The sequence below is a fragment of the Salminus brasiliensis genome, chromosome 23 (genome assembly GCF_030463535.1).
Source record: "Salminus brasiliensis chromosome 23, fSalBra1.hap2, whole genome shotgun sequence".
Classification (NCBI taxonomy): domain Eukaryota; kingdom Metazoa; phylum Chordata; class Actinopteri; order Characiformes; family Bryconidae; genus Salminus; species Salminus brasiliensis.
The window spans coordinates 29584233-29601255 of NC_132900.1; the positions used below are offsets into that span (position 1 = coordinate 29584233).

At 46.2% G+C, this 17023-nt stretch overlaps 1 protein-coding gene across 3 annotated transcripts in view; it reads right to left on the minus strand.

Moving 5' to 3' along the window:
• Nucleotides 1-17023, minus strand: part of bbs9 (Bardet-Biedl syndrome 9) — a 157432-nt gene that overhangs the window by 111549 nt on the left and 28860 nt on the right. For all 3 annotated transcript variants that reach the window (XM_072668459.1, XM_072668458.1, XM_072668460.1), the window contains exons 12-15: nucleotides 16589-16665; nucleotides 15454-15507; nucleotides 15133-15235; nucleotides 6895-6999 (exon numbers count right to left, since the gene is read on the minus strand). In XM_072668459.1, the coding sequence (XP_072524560.1) occupies nucleotides 6895-6999; nucleotides 15133-15235; nucleotides 15454-15507; nucleotides 16589-16665 (339 nt within the window). The remainder of the gene's footprint in view (nucleotides 1-6894; nucleotides 7000-15132; nucleotides 15236-15453; nucleotides 15508-16588; nucleotides 16666-17023) is intronic.

A 17023-nucleotide genomic window follows, 5' to 3' on the forward strand; every position in this document is an offset into this window, starting at 1 on the left:
TTTTTCAGAGTGCACCCCAGGAACAGGCCCAAGAAGCTTGAATTAGGCAAAACATCACCTTACAGATAAGTAACCATGCATTTGCACGAATCTGACCACTTGGTGGGTATTTCTTTTTTAAAGCCAGACAAGCCAACAGGTGCGGAGAGAAACCTACAGTGGAGGGCCTCACCGTAAAAAGCAGCACTTCTCCCTCCAGCACGACTTTACTCCTCTTTAAAAAGCCTTTAGGTTCTAAAGTTTCCTCCGCACCGGCCCATAAGAGCTGTGGCACTCAACACTTTTTCGGCCAGTGTCGCACCTTCTGAAATAACACCTGAGGCGGAGCTGGAACGGGCTGCGTCTGGGGCGTCTGGCCTGGGGAGGTGCCAGTGCCTGCCTGGGGCTTTATAAATGTCCCTCAGCTTCCAGGACTCGATGCGGCATGGCCGCTTGCCACACTAGGCCGGTCTGGAAGGGCCTTGCTGCGTTTGTCGAAAGCCGGACAGAGCCGTGTCTGAACACACACCATTGGCCGGCCTGTCATAACGGAAACTGTAACTCCCCTCTGCGAGCCCCACGGCTCCTCGTAAGCGTCTCGCCTCTTTATGTATGCGTTAAAAAGGAGAAAACCGCCATTACATACAGGCCTAGGCATTTTAAGTAGTGACCACATCAGTCACTCTGACCACGCTTCCTAAAACACAGCGCTCCTCTCTACGCCGCTACCTATGACGGGCGAGTGCAGGGTGTACACGCCAACGGCGCCCAAAAAGGTCAGTTTAAACCACATCCACCTTATTCCTTATTTCAGACACTCTGGAACATTTAATTAACTGAAGATACACTGTATGGACAGAAGTATTTGGACACACCTGTTCGTCACCGAATTCAGGTGTTTCAGACAGTCCCAGTACCACAGGTGCATAAAATCAAGCCCCTAGCCACGCAGTCGGTCTTTACACACATTAGGGTGGTTCTAAAGAGCTCACTGAATTCCAGCGTGGTTCTGAAAAAGTCAGCTGGTGAACTTCCCTCCTAGATATTCCACCAACAACAGTGCATGGAACACCATTGGGATCTAGAACGCCCTCCCTCTGATCCAACATCAGAAAGCATTCCCAGAAGAGTGGAAGCTGTTAGAGCTGCAAAGGAGGGCCAATTCCATATTAAGGCCTTTGGATTTAGAATGAGATGTCACAAAAGTTTCTTTAGTGTCCCAATACTTTTGTCAATACATAGAATTAAGAGGTTGCAAGTCATTAAAACTGCTGCTGAATGTAGCAGGGTGTTATCAACATAGAGTATGAAGGTGTGTCCCAAAGAATACCATAATAATAAGAGACAACCAATGAAATGGACCCGCTTGCATCATTAGGTCCATTCGGTTTTCCACAAGGCCCATCTGGAGGCTGTGAATCTCCCCATTTCACCAGACCCCAAATGTGTTCTGCTGGCTTCAGATCTGACTGGGAAGGCCACTGAATGTTCACAAAACCAGTTTGAGAAGACTTTGCTGTCGTCATGCTGGACGTAGCCGTTAGAAGATGGACAAACGGGTCTTGAAGGGTCTTGAATACTCAATACCCAAGAAATTGCCCTTTCCCAAGCCATTACGCCACCTCCACCAGTCTGGACTGGACTGTTGACACAAGGTGTGTTGGGTCCATAGTTTAATTCATTCTATTGGTGCCAAATTCTGACCACATCAGACCACGCTTCCCCAGTCTTCAACCAGCTGTCCAGTTTGTGAGCCTGTGCTGAGCCACTGCAGCCTCAGCTTTCTGTTCTTGGCTGAAAGAAGTGGAACCTGACGTGGTCTTCTGCTGTTGTAGCTCATCCTTCTTGAAGTTGGATATGGTGTTGGGCATTCTGAGGTGCTTTTCTGCTAAGCTGCTGTAGCCTTTGTCAGCTCCAACAAGTCTGACCTTTCTCCGTTAGCAACCTCTCGACCTCTCGAGACCTCAACAAGGGCCCGCTCCCTTTATATATACCCAAAAATGAAAACATCCAAAATCATAAGCCATCATAAGCCCCAAATCTCTTTGCTCTTAGTTCCTGGGCTTTGCTCCAAGATGGAAAGCATATAATGGAACTGGTAGCTAGCTAATGGGTGTAAAGCTAAAAAACAGTGCAGTGTGCTAATCAGCAGGTGAGGAAGGCTCCTCTGGTAGCAGGCTTAGGAGTCAAAGCCTCACTCGTTGTGTATTTCATGCTTCGTTAGAGTTGATGAAACCCAGCATCTGGTTCTTGGCTCCGAACACCGGCGACCACTGCCAAAACAGCAGGTTAGCGCAGGGCAGCGAGAGAGATAGATGCGTTTACACGTTTTGCTCATTTATCACTCGGGGTTTCTTTCTCATACACACTTCAGTGTCCGCCTACGGGCGAAATGCAAAAGGCAAGAGAATGCAGAACGCTGTATTTCTAGAACTTGACATCTCCCACACATGTAGAAGACAAATAGCTGCTACAATGTCAGGCAAAATGAACCGTTACACGTCAGAAGCTGATGTTTTGCTCTTTGCTCTGACTGTTAGAAAGGTGAAGATGCCTCTCTAGTCATTATATACTTGTACAGTACCACAAAGTTCTTTCCTTTGCATATCCCAGGGGTAAGAGCACAGGGTCAGCCATGCTACAGCGCCCCCCTCAAGCAACAAGGTTAAGGGCCTTGCTCAAGAGCCTAACAGTGGCAGCTTAGAGAACCAAGGTATCAATAACCCAGCAATCTCAGCTATTGAACATTCAAAGTGAAGAACAATTCAAACCTGGGTCTCAAGCCCACAACCTTATGATCAATAACCTAGCACTGTAACTATTGAGCCACCACTGAAAATGTTCGTCATTTTGTATATTCCAGTCAAGAAAGCCAGGGTCAGCCGTGCTACGGCACCTCCTGGAGCAGACAGTGGCAGTTTAGTGAACCTGGGTCTCAAACCCACAACCTTATGATCAATAACCTAGCAATGTAACTATTGAGCCAACATTGGAAATGTTCGTCATTTTGTATATTCCAGTCAAGAAAGCCAGGGTCAGCCGTGCTACGGCACCTCCTGGAGCAAACAGTGGCAGTTTAGCGAACCTGGGTCTCGAACCAACAACTTTATGATCAATAACCTAGCACTCTAACTATTGAGCCAACATTGGAAATATTCTTCCCTTCACATATCCCAGCTTAAAAAGCTTGGGTCAGAGCACAGTGTCAGTCATACTGGGGTTAAAGGCCTTGCTCGAGGGCCTAACAGTTGCAGACTAGTGGACTTGGGTATCAAAACCACAACCCTGGGATTGGTAACCTAGCCATTGAGCCAACACTGAAAGAAGTTCTCTTTTTGCATATCGAAGCTTAAAAAGCTGAGGTCAGAGCGAAGAGTCAGTCATGGTACAGCACTCCTGGAGCAGAGAAGGTTAAGGGCCTTAAAACCACAACCTTATGATCACTAATCCTAGCACTTTTACTACTGAGCCACCACTGACAGAAATCCTCTCTGTGTATATCCCAGCTTGGAAAGTTGAGGCCAGAGGATCAGCCATGCTACAGCACTCCCTGGAGCTGAGAGGGTTAAGAGCCTTGCTCAAAAGCCTGACAGTGGCAGCTTAGCGGATCCGGGTATTGAACCCACAACCCTATGACCCTGTTTGCATAGTTATTTGATCAGAAAACAGGACAGATGAGGCGGGTTATCAGCTGATAGACCCCTCATAGAACTCTATTTGGTTCCAAGCCCTGGTTCTGACGAGAACAATGACAGCAAAGCCTGACTTGACGTCATCGTTTGCCACCAGTCACCCCCCCCCCCCCCCCAGTGCCTCCCCTCCCCAAGTGTACCGTAGTTCATACAGCCCCAGAGCATCTGTCTCCACTCTACGAGACAAGGCTTCTTAGACAGGCCACTTGGGTAAATCCTAGTTGAATGGCTTTCAAAGTGGACTCGACAGGTGCAAATCCCCTCTTAGTGTTGGGTCTTTTTTTTTTTGCCTTATTTTTTTTCAGCTCTAGGCGTACGGCTACTCTGGGGGTGGGGGTGGTGATGGTGTAGGGGGACCATGCTGGCGTGGTGACAGCAGGCGTGCTAATGTGACACGGACAGCTGCCCCACAGACCTCAGGGTGAGCGGGAGTGAATGTGAAGTATGTGGTATAAGCCTTAAAATGACTTGCATGAGTGCCTTTGAAGTGTGTACGTCCATACAGTATGAGTGTGTGTGTGTGTGTGTGTGTGTGTGTGTCGCAAAAAGGGTGAATCCTATCAGGTCAGAGCTTAGACTGGCAGTTGTAATGAGGGGGTGAGGGGGAGGGAGGGCAGGAATTCCTGCAAACTAAGCCAGGTAGCAAAAGTCCTCCAGGCGTGCTGCGCTCCAATGACACTGCGTTAGTGGCAGTCCTTGCCTGACTTGAGAGAGGTAGGAGGAAGCACGTACCAGCCCTCACCATTCCAGTGCTGGTGGCTTTGTAGGATGGCGAGGCTTTGCTTGCGGGTGGGTATTGGACATGACTAAGCTGTCGTTTTCCCGTGGCATTAATGAGCGGAAGAGTCTCAAAAGTCTTAAATATGTACTGAAAGAATACACCAATCAGCCATAACATTAGAACCAACGTCAGGTGAAGAGAAAGACACTGATTCTGCAGTAGCGTCTGTTTTGTACTAGGTGGAAATATATTAGGTTTGTTTATACTGGTTGCTGTTCCTTTAAAAACCGTCAGTTTCATAGGTCCTACAATAGAACCCTGTGGGATGCCACAAATAACGCAAGACTAATCGGTTACCAGATAATGCAGTTTATACATTAGGTATGACACCTGAAAAATGATCCTAGGGTTTAATGGGTTAAGCTGTTACTGCAGCAAAAGTGGGTTCTATCAATGAGGCGGTGACGGGGTTGGATACTTATGCAAGTAATATAATAAGCAAATATTTGTCAGTTCTGACTATGAAAACTGACTGTATTGTAATAATTTGCAATAAAAAAAATCTAATCAAGTCTGGGATCTGAATCTGTGTTATGTGTCATTTGCAATCCAGACAAATGTGAAATATGACTTTTAAGAGGGCTGAATGCTTTAGAGAGGTGCTGTAGATGTGCGAGACGATGCAGCTCAAAATATGTCGTAAGGCGGCCGCAGTATGGGAACGAGTTTCCATTGAGAATAGGGGTTCCCCTCTGTATGACTAGCTTGTGTAAAAAAAGGTGTGACTGTGTGTGTGTGTGTGTGTGTGTGTGTGTGTGTGTGTGTGTGTGTGTGAGAGAGAGAGAACTGGGTCCTACCTGTGATCTAATATGTCAGACTGAGCAGGCCTGGCTTGTGAAGGAGAGCGAGAACCTTTCCACTCACTATTTTTAGCGGGACAATAAAAGCAAAGGGGGGGGATTCCAGATTTAAAGCTCTTTTAGGAAGCTTTCCACGAGCCGCTGCCAAGCAGAACGACGTCCAAGGGAAACAACAGCACAAATGTGAGCCTTTTCACTTTTTCTCCGTGAACATTTCGAATCGAGTAAAGTAATCATAAAAACCCGGCATGACATTTTCATTGAAATAAAGAGGCTCGGTGAGGGAAGAGGATAATGTCTTCCAGAGCCTAAACGCTGCCTGGATCCAGAACCTGCTCCTCCACACAGGCCAAGACCCACATGTACGGAGTTTCTGGAGAAACGCTGATCAAGGGTCAGCTTTAGACTTTGATTTAATAGCAGGGCTGAATGATATGGAGGAGGGGGAGGGAGAGAGGAGCTAGACAGCGATATTTCAGTCTATACTAAATAAAGGTTCTGCAACAGGTTCTTTAAGCAATGCCAAAGAAGAACCTTTATTAGTACATCATGTGATGAAGGCTTGTTAAACCTTTAGGATGTTTATTTCTGGTCCTACTCAAATAATCTCCTTTAATACTTAATATTTAAGAGTGTATAAAAAAAAAAAAAAAAAAAAAAGAGACACGACCTGGCCAAATGTTTGTGGACACCCCTTGTAATGAATGCATTCAGCTACTTTAAGTTGCACCCATTGCTGACACACATGTGCACACACACAAACAGCTTGTCTAGCCCCTGTAGAGAAATACTGCCAATAGAGCAGGACTCTCTGGAGCAGGTAAACAAACATGAACCTACTGGCGCAATGCTGCTAGGGGTATAAAGCCCCCCAGCATTGGCTTTGGAGCAGTGGGAGAACTGTGTGAATGATGGATGGTGGTGCTCCATCCAATACCTTTGGGATGAGTTAGGGAGTTGGGGATGATGAGGTGGGATGGTGATCATCCAGCATCCTGACCTCACTAACAATGCTTTTGCTGCTGAATACAATTAAATCCTCACAGCAGTGCTCCTGCAAAATCCTAGTAGAAGCACCTTTTTTAATACCCTTGATTTTGAGAAAAATAATGAATGAGAATGTGTCCCAATACTTTTGTCCATTTAGTGTGATTTTTATTACACAATTAAAGCTTTAATATTGTAGGTATTTTAGTAGTAGTATATTATTCTGCTAGCATGTCCCAAGCCCTTTAGAACTGAAGTAGGGAGGCAAACCCAGAGGACTTTTTGGGCTAGTGTTCGGATCTCGCCCCTACAAGGGGTGAGCCAAAGGTTAAGATGGGGAGGTTAAGAAGGGGAGGCAGATTGAGAATTAAGGTTTATATAGGGCTGAGTGGGAGGAATGAGGTTACAAGGGTTCTTTGCCTTGTAATGATCAGGGCACTTATTGTGTGAGACAGACAAAAGCTCTGCATACCAAGAACCATGTACAAAAGGTTGACCACCAATCGGATGGATATATACACTCACATATGGATTTATAAATACTTATATATGGATTTATACATCAAACACTCAATCAAACTTCCCAGTGGTTCTTTGAGTAGTCATATACGCACCATGGATAAAGCACAGTGAAGAATAGTGTGTGCAGGCATACCTGTGGGGGAGCTGTAGGACACCGCTATATCTCCAGTCAGGTCAGCCGGTGTGTAGTGGCCGTTCAGAAAGGCTGAGAATGTCACCACCAGCTGAGATCCGCTGCCTGCGAAGCACAAACAATTAAAACAGATGAACAGATTGGAATATAAAATGTAAAAACTTTGGCAGGAGTAAAAGGTAAAAAATGTATTAATTAATTTATAACAGTAGGGTTTTAGCATACAGTGCTCCACTTGGTTTTGAACAGCCCTCATTAATTCGCACAGCCCTTTCCATGATCTCCAAATCATCCTAAACCCCCACCTGTAGAAGTTCTCCACCAATTTAAAGGTTAATGGTTCTTCATGCAACCAAAAGCGGTTCTTCTACAGCATAGCTCAAAGAACCCTTGGTAGCACCTTAATTCTCAAGCATTTCCATTGAGAGAAAGTCACAGGCCAAAAACTCCGAAACTACGAAAGCTGGGTTTTGGTAAAATAGCTGGATTAGCTCTGATGTAATTGATGTGACATATTAAAGCCTGGGTTGGAGACTTCCTCAAGCATCTCCTGATGGGAAGAGAATGGTCCTAGATGAATCTCTTTGGCACAGCCAACCATTCCATCTGTCTGCGTGAGGAGAGGAGTGGAGCTTCTGCATTTTTACTCCATAACGTCACAAGCAGGGAAAGCGAGAGAGCGAGAGAGAGTGGAAGGACAGAGGGAAAGGAGAAGAAAGAGGAGAGAGTCTGTCCTACAGTAGTGCTTCCCAACCCTGGTCATGGAGGACCCCGCACTACCTTCATCTCAGGAAAGGCTTGCTAATTAGCCGATAAGCTAAATCAGGTGTGTTGGGAGCAGGGTAGATGGGGGCAGGAAGGTCCTCCAGGACCAGGGTTGGGAACCCCTGTCTTACAGGATAGTGAGGTATTAGCTAGTAGCCAGAAATCATTGAAATCCCTGGGCCATTTCTGATTTAAGAGCTATTCAAGAGCTATGGTCCAGTAATCACTATGAATTATTCAGTAATCATAATGAATCCAGAACCATTATGAATTATTCACTAAGCATGATGAATTATGGCATAATGGCTATGAATTTTGCTGTAAATCCTATTAATTATTCCGCAACCACTATGAATTATTCCATAAATCCTATGAATCATTCCCTTGATTCCATATCCACTGTGAATTATTCCTTAACCACTATGAGACCAATGTGTAAATGATGTCATTTAAGGGTGAGGAACTGAAGCATGGGCCTCAGGTCTTATGGGTCAAAAGGTTTTAAAGAGTAAAGCAGGTAGAAGATGAACCGATCTCCAATAGTTATTAAGATTTTCACAATTTTAAGCAGTGTATTATTAGTGTAATATTTCATATTTTTATTTCAGACTGAAAAAAGGGGGAAAAAAAAGTACCATGCCAAAGTTTGGGCACTCCAAGAGATCTGAGCTCTCCGAAAGCTCTCAGAGCTAAATTAGCTTGTCAGGGCTATGGCTTGTTAAGAATCCCGTTAGGAAAGGTCAGATGGTGCTCCTCGCACCTTGTCCCGATGCACCTCGTACCTTGTCCCCTGGAAAATCAACTGTTTCAAACGGAGGCAAAATAACAGGGTGGTAAACAGGCTTGTAAAACCGTATCTGAGCATTTTTTCACCCCAACCAAAATCACACACTCAGTATTTATACAGCAAAGACAAATAAATGCTCTTCCTTTAGTGTAGTAACCCTCCCAATGCTGGCTATGCGAAAAGCTTAGCAAATGATAGAAATTATATTTTTTGCCGGACTATTCCTCCGACCCGCTTTCTCTCATGATCACACAGTGCACCGGGGGGCCACGCCTGCTGTGCGTCAGCTCCTGGGTTAACGAGCCATGTGGTAGGAGCTGAAGCTGGGCCAGCACAGGTGACTGAGCTGAAGCTATGCGGCAGGATTCCTGAACAGCGTAGAGAGATTAAGTGCTCTACCCGCCCACACACATAAACCTAATACCTCCACCAACTGCCCCCCTCCTCCCCAACCACCTCCTCACCACCACCTTTCCCACTCCTATTCTGTCCTAGTCCTGGGCCTGCTTATCATCCTGCAGCCTTGGATACAAGACCAGGGTTCCCACGCTTCTGACTGTTTATCAATCAGCCCAGATGCAGCTGACGAGCATCTGATGCCTGACCTGTGCTTCCTTAGATTAGAACAGGAGATGCTAGGCTAACATTGCTAACAAACAACGTGCTTGGACTGTCCGCAACCTCGTCTCGGCAAACGTAATTTGTCGCAAATCAAATCTGCTTAAAAAAATCCCACCAAAAGCTAAAACAAAAACATACAGGTTGAATATATTGATTGCAATTAATTAAAACACATTTTTCTTATGTTTAACGTAACCGTAATAATTTATTCCTCGATCTAAACCACATCGATATGCCCACACCAAAAAATAAATGAAGATCTAGATGCATTTTAAGCAGGTAAAGAGAACTATTAACCATTTTTTGGGTCTGCATTCATCAATTTGTTAATTGGTGACAGTTTAAGCCCAGTGTTTGTTAGCAACATTAGCCTAGCATCTCCTGTTCTAAACTAAAGTAGCACACGCCAGACACTGAACATGTCTAGGCAGCTCGACTGCATCTGGGGTCACTGATTAATCATGTTTACTTGATTTTTCACCAAACTGCTCCTTTAAGCTACAGGAACCCCCTTCGCTCCCACACTATTAGCGGCAGTTAGAGAGGAATCAGGAAAGTGTGACCCCCAAAAAAAAAGAGAGAGAAAAGCTTAGCCTGCCCTGGAGCGAGAGTCGAGGGTTTGAGAAAGCTAAAGGGCATCTAAGCTGACCTCTCTTGACCCTCGCTGACTTGGCGGCCCACCCTTGGGACACGCACTGGAGAGGGGTCATGGCCGAGTTGATACACACTTCACACGGCACACAAAGGGAGCACTTAAGGGAGGCATTCTGGCGCTGGGAGAAAGCTAGCGGACGCCGCGGTTTGGGCGGGCGGGGTTGTTCGACACCATTTAGGTGTTTGTGTGCGGTCGCTTTCAGGAGTCAAGAGCTGACGGGGAATGATGACTTTTGACCCGAAGGTCATGTTAAAGTAGTGGCTAGCTGCCCCCGAGCACTTACGGACGGTTAAGGCTGAGACGTTGTACGGGGTCGCGGCAAGAACTCGAGAGAAGGGTCAGGATTTAAGCCGCGACACATAAACTGTTAACCTTATGAGACCAAGTAGCATGTCCAAATGTTTGTGGACACACCTTCTAATGAATGCATTCAGCTATTTGACACAGATCTGCAAATGCTTGTAGATACCCTGTAGGCACCATGCTGCCTAATGCCAGGCGTGGGCTAGGAGGGGGGTATAAAGCCCCCCAGCATTGAGCTGTGGAGGAACTGTGTTTTCTGGAATGATGGTGGTGCTCCATCCAGTACTTTTGGGATGAGCTGGGGAGTTGGGGATAAGGTGGCCTCCAACATCCTGACCTCACTAACACTTCACTTGGCGCTGAATGCAATCCTCCAAAATCTAGTAGAAAGCCTTCTTCCCTGGACAGTAGAGACAGTTACCTCAGCAAAAGCAAGACAAACTCTTTTTATGACCCTTAACTTCAGAAGAAACAATGAATGAATGTCCCAATACTTTTGTCCATTAGTGTTAATAATTAGTGAGGTTTATTTTGTGTTGGGTTTAAACCCTGACAGCTAGATAGCAGTGCTGTACTCCAGCTTCAGCATCCCATGATTCTGATTGGACTAAAAGTCTTTCCTAAAATTAAACAAATAATAAAAAATTAAAAATAAATGGTAATATTGTCTTGCTTAGAGCATCGCAATATAATTGTGATAAGCGGCCAGTAACTTTAATGGGAGTGGTAATATCACTGCCCTGCTGTTCATTTCTTCATGAAACAGATGTGTAGGTTGCTCGTGTACACATTTATTAATATGATATTAATATTAATAACCACTACCTGTTCAAATACCTTTAGAACTACTCATCAAAAAACACAAAGAAGGTGTCAGGTTGTGCCCCCCGCCCTCGTGCTTTCAGACTGCCACTTCCGTCAGCAGATAGATCTAGTGCTATCCGCAAAGTGGCCGGAACATGAGAGCTGACTTTCTGGATCTCCTGAACAAGCGGAAGTGAAATTTAATCGAGCCGGTCCAGTTGCCAGGAGTCACCGTACAGGAGAGCAGGTACACTTGCCTTAACATTTGAGATAAAGATCAAGAGCCATTAGAGGCAGCTTGTCGAGATAAGTGCCTGAAGGCCTTACGCGGTGTGTGCTTTCAAATGGGTGAATGCTGTGGGCATGTGTTTGTTTTCATACGTTTTCAGGACCTGGTTGAAAAGAAAAACTGGGAATGGGAGGACAAAGATAACGGCTCTGACTTCATAGAGCTCCATATTTATGCTTTTCAACTTAAAGAGCAAAAGCCTTTTTTGGTGTCTGTTCATTTGAGAGTGCAGCTCCCCTTAAAGCAACACAACGTAGCATTTTTTACCTTAAAATAGCAGCTTTAAGCTCCATTGACTGCAACAGGGAGAATAGCACCTCTATCACAGCCACTCTGGGCTCGAAAAGCCGCTACCTGAAGCCGTTCTGAAGGTCTCAGCTTGTCCAGAAATGCATGTGTAAAGCATGTCCTCTTTAGAGTGGCTCAAAGCGCGAGTTACAGCAACCACCTTGGAATACCATGGCGAGCACTTAGGACCAACACAGCAAATACCTAGGATACCACAGCAACCAGTGGGAATCACTTTAGCTGTAGCATACGTCTAGTGTCCACCAGACCACCAACACCACGGGAACCACCTGGGATACCAAAGCAACCAGCTAGACACTGCTAAGCAACGCCACAGCAACCACCTTGGGATACCGTAGCAAGCACTTAGCAACACCATAGCAACCAACTGGCCACCCCCTAAGAAGCCGTAGCATACGTCTAGTGTCCGCTGAGCAAACTTTGTAGCAACCACCTTGGATACCAGAGCCATCAGCTAGCCACCACTTAGCAACACCACAGCAACTACCTTGGGATTCCATAGCAAGCACTTTGCAACACCATAGCAACTGCCTAGCAATCATTTTAGGAACAACACAGCATATATCTGGGATACCAGAGCCATCACGTAGCCACCACTTAGCAACACCACATCAGCCACCTTGGGATTCCATAGCAAGCACTTTGCAATACCATAGCAACCGTCTGGCAACCCACTTAGAAGCTATAGCATACGTCTAGTGTCCGCTTAGCAACATTGTAGAAACCACCTTGGATAACAGACATCTAAGACACCACAGGAACCACCTAGCAACCACTTAGGACCAACACAGCAAACACCTGGGATACCACAGCAACCAGTGGGAACAACTTTAGCTGTGGTATCCATCTAACATCAATTTAGCAACACAGTACTAAGCACCTGGTATACCAGAGCAACCACCTAGCCACCATTTAGCAACACCACTGCAACCACCTTGGGATTACCATAGCAACAACTGGAAACCACTTTATCCTGCCTTGTTTATTGTGAAGCATCTTGTAGCTTTGCCTAGAAAGGTGATTAAAAAAAAAAAATATATATATATATATATATATTATAAAATATTATAAAATATATTTTTCCCAAAATCATGAGGATAACCCAAAAACAGGCGAGTCCAGCAGCCAACAGGCAAAACAAACAGCTACTAATTGTAATCCATCTCTCCACAACATCACCACTTAGCGTAAGTGAGTGTGTGTGAATCTCAAACAGCAGCAGTCGCAGCCAAGCTCTAATGGCTCGGCCGGTTGCACCACCCTGGTGGCTGACATTTTGGGGTCAGGTGAAACCCTAGATGGAGGCGCTGGAGTGAGGGGTCTGTGTGTTAAGCAACGGCCAGGTTTGGCATCCCTTTGACATAATGACGCATTTATACTTTGGATCGAGTTCAGAGGCCGCCTTATCCCCTTATGCTACGGCCGTGGGCGCTGCTTCGGCCTGCCCAGAATCAGCTCTGGAGGGGGAAACACAGTTCAGGCTGTGGGAAATTGATCTATGACACAGTGTTTGTTGTTGTTTTGGCTCTAAGCTCCAGCATAATGGGGCTGAAATGAATGAATGGGAATGCGGTTAAAGAGCAGAATGCCGGCCTTAATTCAAATATAATGACATTGTCTTCGGGTGCACCGTACGGACACAATACACTGTTTTGGCTGCTAATGACAGGCCTTTTTATATGTAGACGAATCCCCAAGTAAAGCAGCGGAAACTAGTAGAAAGCCTTCTTCATCCCTGGACAGCAGAGCGGTAGAGACGGTTCCTCCAACAATTTTGAAATGAATAAATAAATGCGCAGGCGTCCCAATACTTTTGTCCAGATAGTGTATTTCGTTGAAGCATGAAAATGTCATAAAAGTAAATGTAAAGTCACTATAAAAGGCCGGACTAAAAATGTCACAGACTAATAGGCCGAGTTAGATGATCTGAGAGAGACAGGTGGACATGGTGGCGCTGTGTTGTGTCACTCAGTGGTGTTCTGATAGAAGCGGACAGAGATTGACCGCCGGGGTGGGGGGTGAGGGAGGGGGGGCTGATACACCAGAGGCTGTTGGCTCTTGCCAAATGTCATCTCTCCCTCTTTATCTCCTCTTCCATTTGTTTTCTGTGAGTGGCCAGAGAAAGACACTGGTGAATGCTTATTATCAGCACTGTAATAGATCTGACAGATCAAAGCCCAGCCACTCGGAGACAGATTAGCAGGTTACATGCTCTGTGTGTGTGTGTGTGTGTGTGAGAGAGAGTGTGTACGCACATGATGACCTTAGGCAGGACTCAGGATCCAAACGAGCCAGGGCACATGTGTGCGCGCTCACACACACGCACACACACATACATACATACATACATAAACACAGCAAGAGCGACAGGAAGTCTGCCTGGCCCCCTTTGATCAAAGCTGCAGGTTAAAGGTGGCTGTTTCTTCAGCATTGTCATGGAGAGTGATGATGTCAGAAGATCGTAGATGTTTTTAAAGGAAAGGAAGGGGGGTGAAAGGGGGGGGGGGGGCAGGTTAGTCATTGTCTCGCTGACATGCTCACTTTCACCCCACTCAGTAGATCAGCACTGGGCCGTCCTGTTAACATGCCGTATCAGTGTATCATGAGTCATTCTACAAAACGGGTGCAGTGTCTCCTCAGCGTTTGATGAGATGCATTACCACGTCCGACTGCGGGGTAGAACGCAGCTAGAACCTTGAATGTTGTTCAGAATTAAAAAGTTGTATCTTTCCCCTCAGGAAAATATCCACTTTAGATGGAGGAGACTAATGAGTGGCGCCCATTAGCCCCTCAGCGAAGGCCGCTACCCTGGCCGCTCCCGTCCCAAACCGCGGGATGTGGATGGGGAGGGGAGGGTGAGGGACGTACAAAGCCCCAGACCACTTGCGCTTGTCAGGGGAAGACAAAGCAGGGCGCAGGCCGGTGCTTGCAGGAAGGGCAGTAGGGAACTCGTGATGGATTTTTCGCTAATGGACGGGCCTTGTGTTTCGCTTCCAGCGGGTGAGGTCCGGAATCAAAGCCGGAGCGTTTTACACAGACAGCCACTCCATCAAAGCGCTCTCTCCAAGAGTCAAAGGCCATTTGGCATCCAGGAGGGGTTGGATGTCAAAAGACAAGGTTCCGCCTTAGCGAGGTGAGACGTGGATCCTAAAGGGTGAGCTGTGTTGCGCAACTGATCTGGCTGCATTTGGAAGAGTTAAGAGTTTTTATGAAATGAGTAACACACATGTCCAAAAGTTTGTGGACACTGCTTCTAATGAATGCATTCAGCTCCTTTAAGTTGCACCTATTGCTCATGCACACACAGCTTGTTTAGTCCCTGTAGAGAAAGAAGAAGTACTGCTGACAGACCCGGACTCTCTGGAGCAGCCTAAAGCCAGGCGCGGGCAAGTAGAGGGGTATGAAGCCCCCCAGCATTGAGCTGTGGAGCAGTGGAGCTACTGTGTTCTCTGGAATGATGGATGGTTGAGCTCCATTCAGCACTTTTTGGGATGAGTCGATTAGTTGGGGAGTTGGGGAGTTGGGAATGAGATGGGGTGGTGAAATATAGTACTTTGTAGGTGGGTCTTAGGTGGGCAGACATATTAGCCTTGTACCAACCATTTCTGTACCACCCCGTCACGGACAGAAGCGGCAAAGTGCTCAGAGAGGATGTTGCTGACCTGCAAAACAGAGAAAGAGACGAGAGAGAAAAGGTGCACATACCTAGAGAGTCTAACACAAACTGGTCCTGAGTCACAGTGAGGGGGGGCTGTACACACACACTCATTTTCGGACTCTGAACAGCCGAGCGACTGCTGACTTTAACCTGAAAGAGAAAAGAAATGCCACAAAAGTCATTTTCTTGCTTTTATCCCCCCAAAAAAGAAGGAGCTGATCCATCAAACACCCCTAAAACAGCTACACTGACAGCAGTGTATGACTGTACCCAACAGTGTAACTACAATGAGAATGGCTAGAAAGAAAACATGCATGAACAGATGCAGGCGTGTGTGAGTGTGTGTGTGTGTTTATACGTAGGCCTACCTTGACTGTAACAGAAGGGAGAGCCAGGCCGTTCATCTCTGTGATAAGAGCTTGCTGTGGAGAGAAAGAACAGCTTGAGTGCTACAGTCAAACCTGCATGTTTGCGAGAGCGTGTGAGAGAGTGTATATGTACAGTACTCTGCACATGGTTTAGGCTCCTGTCGGCCAAAAAAAGTTTAGAGTCGCCAAAGTTCTCCTCATGGAGTCTAGTATTATTTAGAGTTCTCCTCAGATCAACACCTGGTTTGGTGGTAAATCAGGGTTTAATGATGGTGAATCAGGTGAGCTGCTGCAGCTGCTGATGGAGTTGAACACATCCTCCACACTGTGCTGGCTGGACTGGGGGGCGTCCAGGAGAAACCTGGAGGAGCCTAGCTCTGTTCAGACTAGCTCACTGACAAGATCTCACTACTTTCTTCAGAATGAGAAGCTCTTGTTTCTCCTTTTTACTGGATTTATGATCACCTGCATTTGTTCTGATGAGATCTGGAGCTTCTACAGTAAAAAAAAAACACTCTCACTTCTGAGAGACATGGGTGTAAACAATGTGATTAGCTGCCTAAAACCTCTGCACAGTGCTATATGGGCGCTGTGTTGATCACAGCCTGCTGAAAAGACATCTGAGGAAGGCTGAAGTTACTTATATACACTCGAGCGAGTGTGGTTCTTCTATGGTATCGCTCATAGAATTATGTAAATCATCATTATTTAGTTGAGTGCATATGTCCAAATGTTGAGCTCAGTGGTCTAATGCGCTACCATTATGGCCCGGGGGGGGCCAAAGTCTGAGAGAGCACAATTGACTCCATACAAGCGCCTAGTCTGCACCTGACAATGGGCAGGGTGACCTTAGGCTCATGAATGGCTGCCCCGGAGAGTCCTCTTCTATTTAACTGCCAATGCTTTTTTATGGCTGACAGCTTGACTTACTAATTAGAAGAGGTGTTCTGGATACTTTTGGACATATGGAGTAACACAGGACAGAGACTTACCTGCCAAGATTACGCTGTTTTTTGAGCTTTGGCAAACTGAGCCAGAATCAACTAAAGTGTGTAACCTTTTGCTTTGACAATTCTTTCAGCGGACTGCTTATGTGAGTGTATCTGGTTATCTAGAAGGCAGTAAGGAAAAGTACCGAGACGTCGTCCAGGCCAGCAGAGACTATGGCAGTGACCATGAGATCCTCCTCTGCTTCAGCTTTGGGAATGATGTCTGGAAAACAGAAGAAGCAGAAAGAGTTTTAGAAAGCTTTACATTCTTCATAATAATCAAGGTGCTACAAAAGGTCCCCTGCCGTAGAAGAACCACGTTTGGTTCATACAGCGTCCAAACTGGGGGGGGGGCAGCCATCTACCCACCCGGAGAAAGCAAGGCCAATTGTGCTCCCTCAGGCTTCAGCTGTTGATGGCAGGCAGTATGACACAGGATTCGAAACCAGTGACCCTTGATCACTGTGGCAGGGCCTTAGTCCACTGGACCACTCGATGGATAACTTTTTGAACCTTCATCCTGGTTCTTCACGCTTGAAGGTTCTTTAAGTTCATTTACAAGGATGATTGAAAAAAAATTA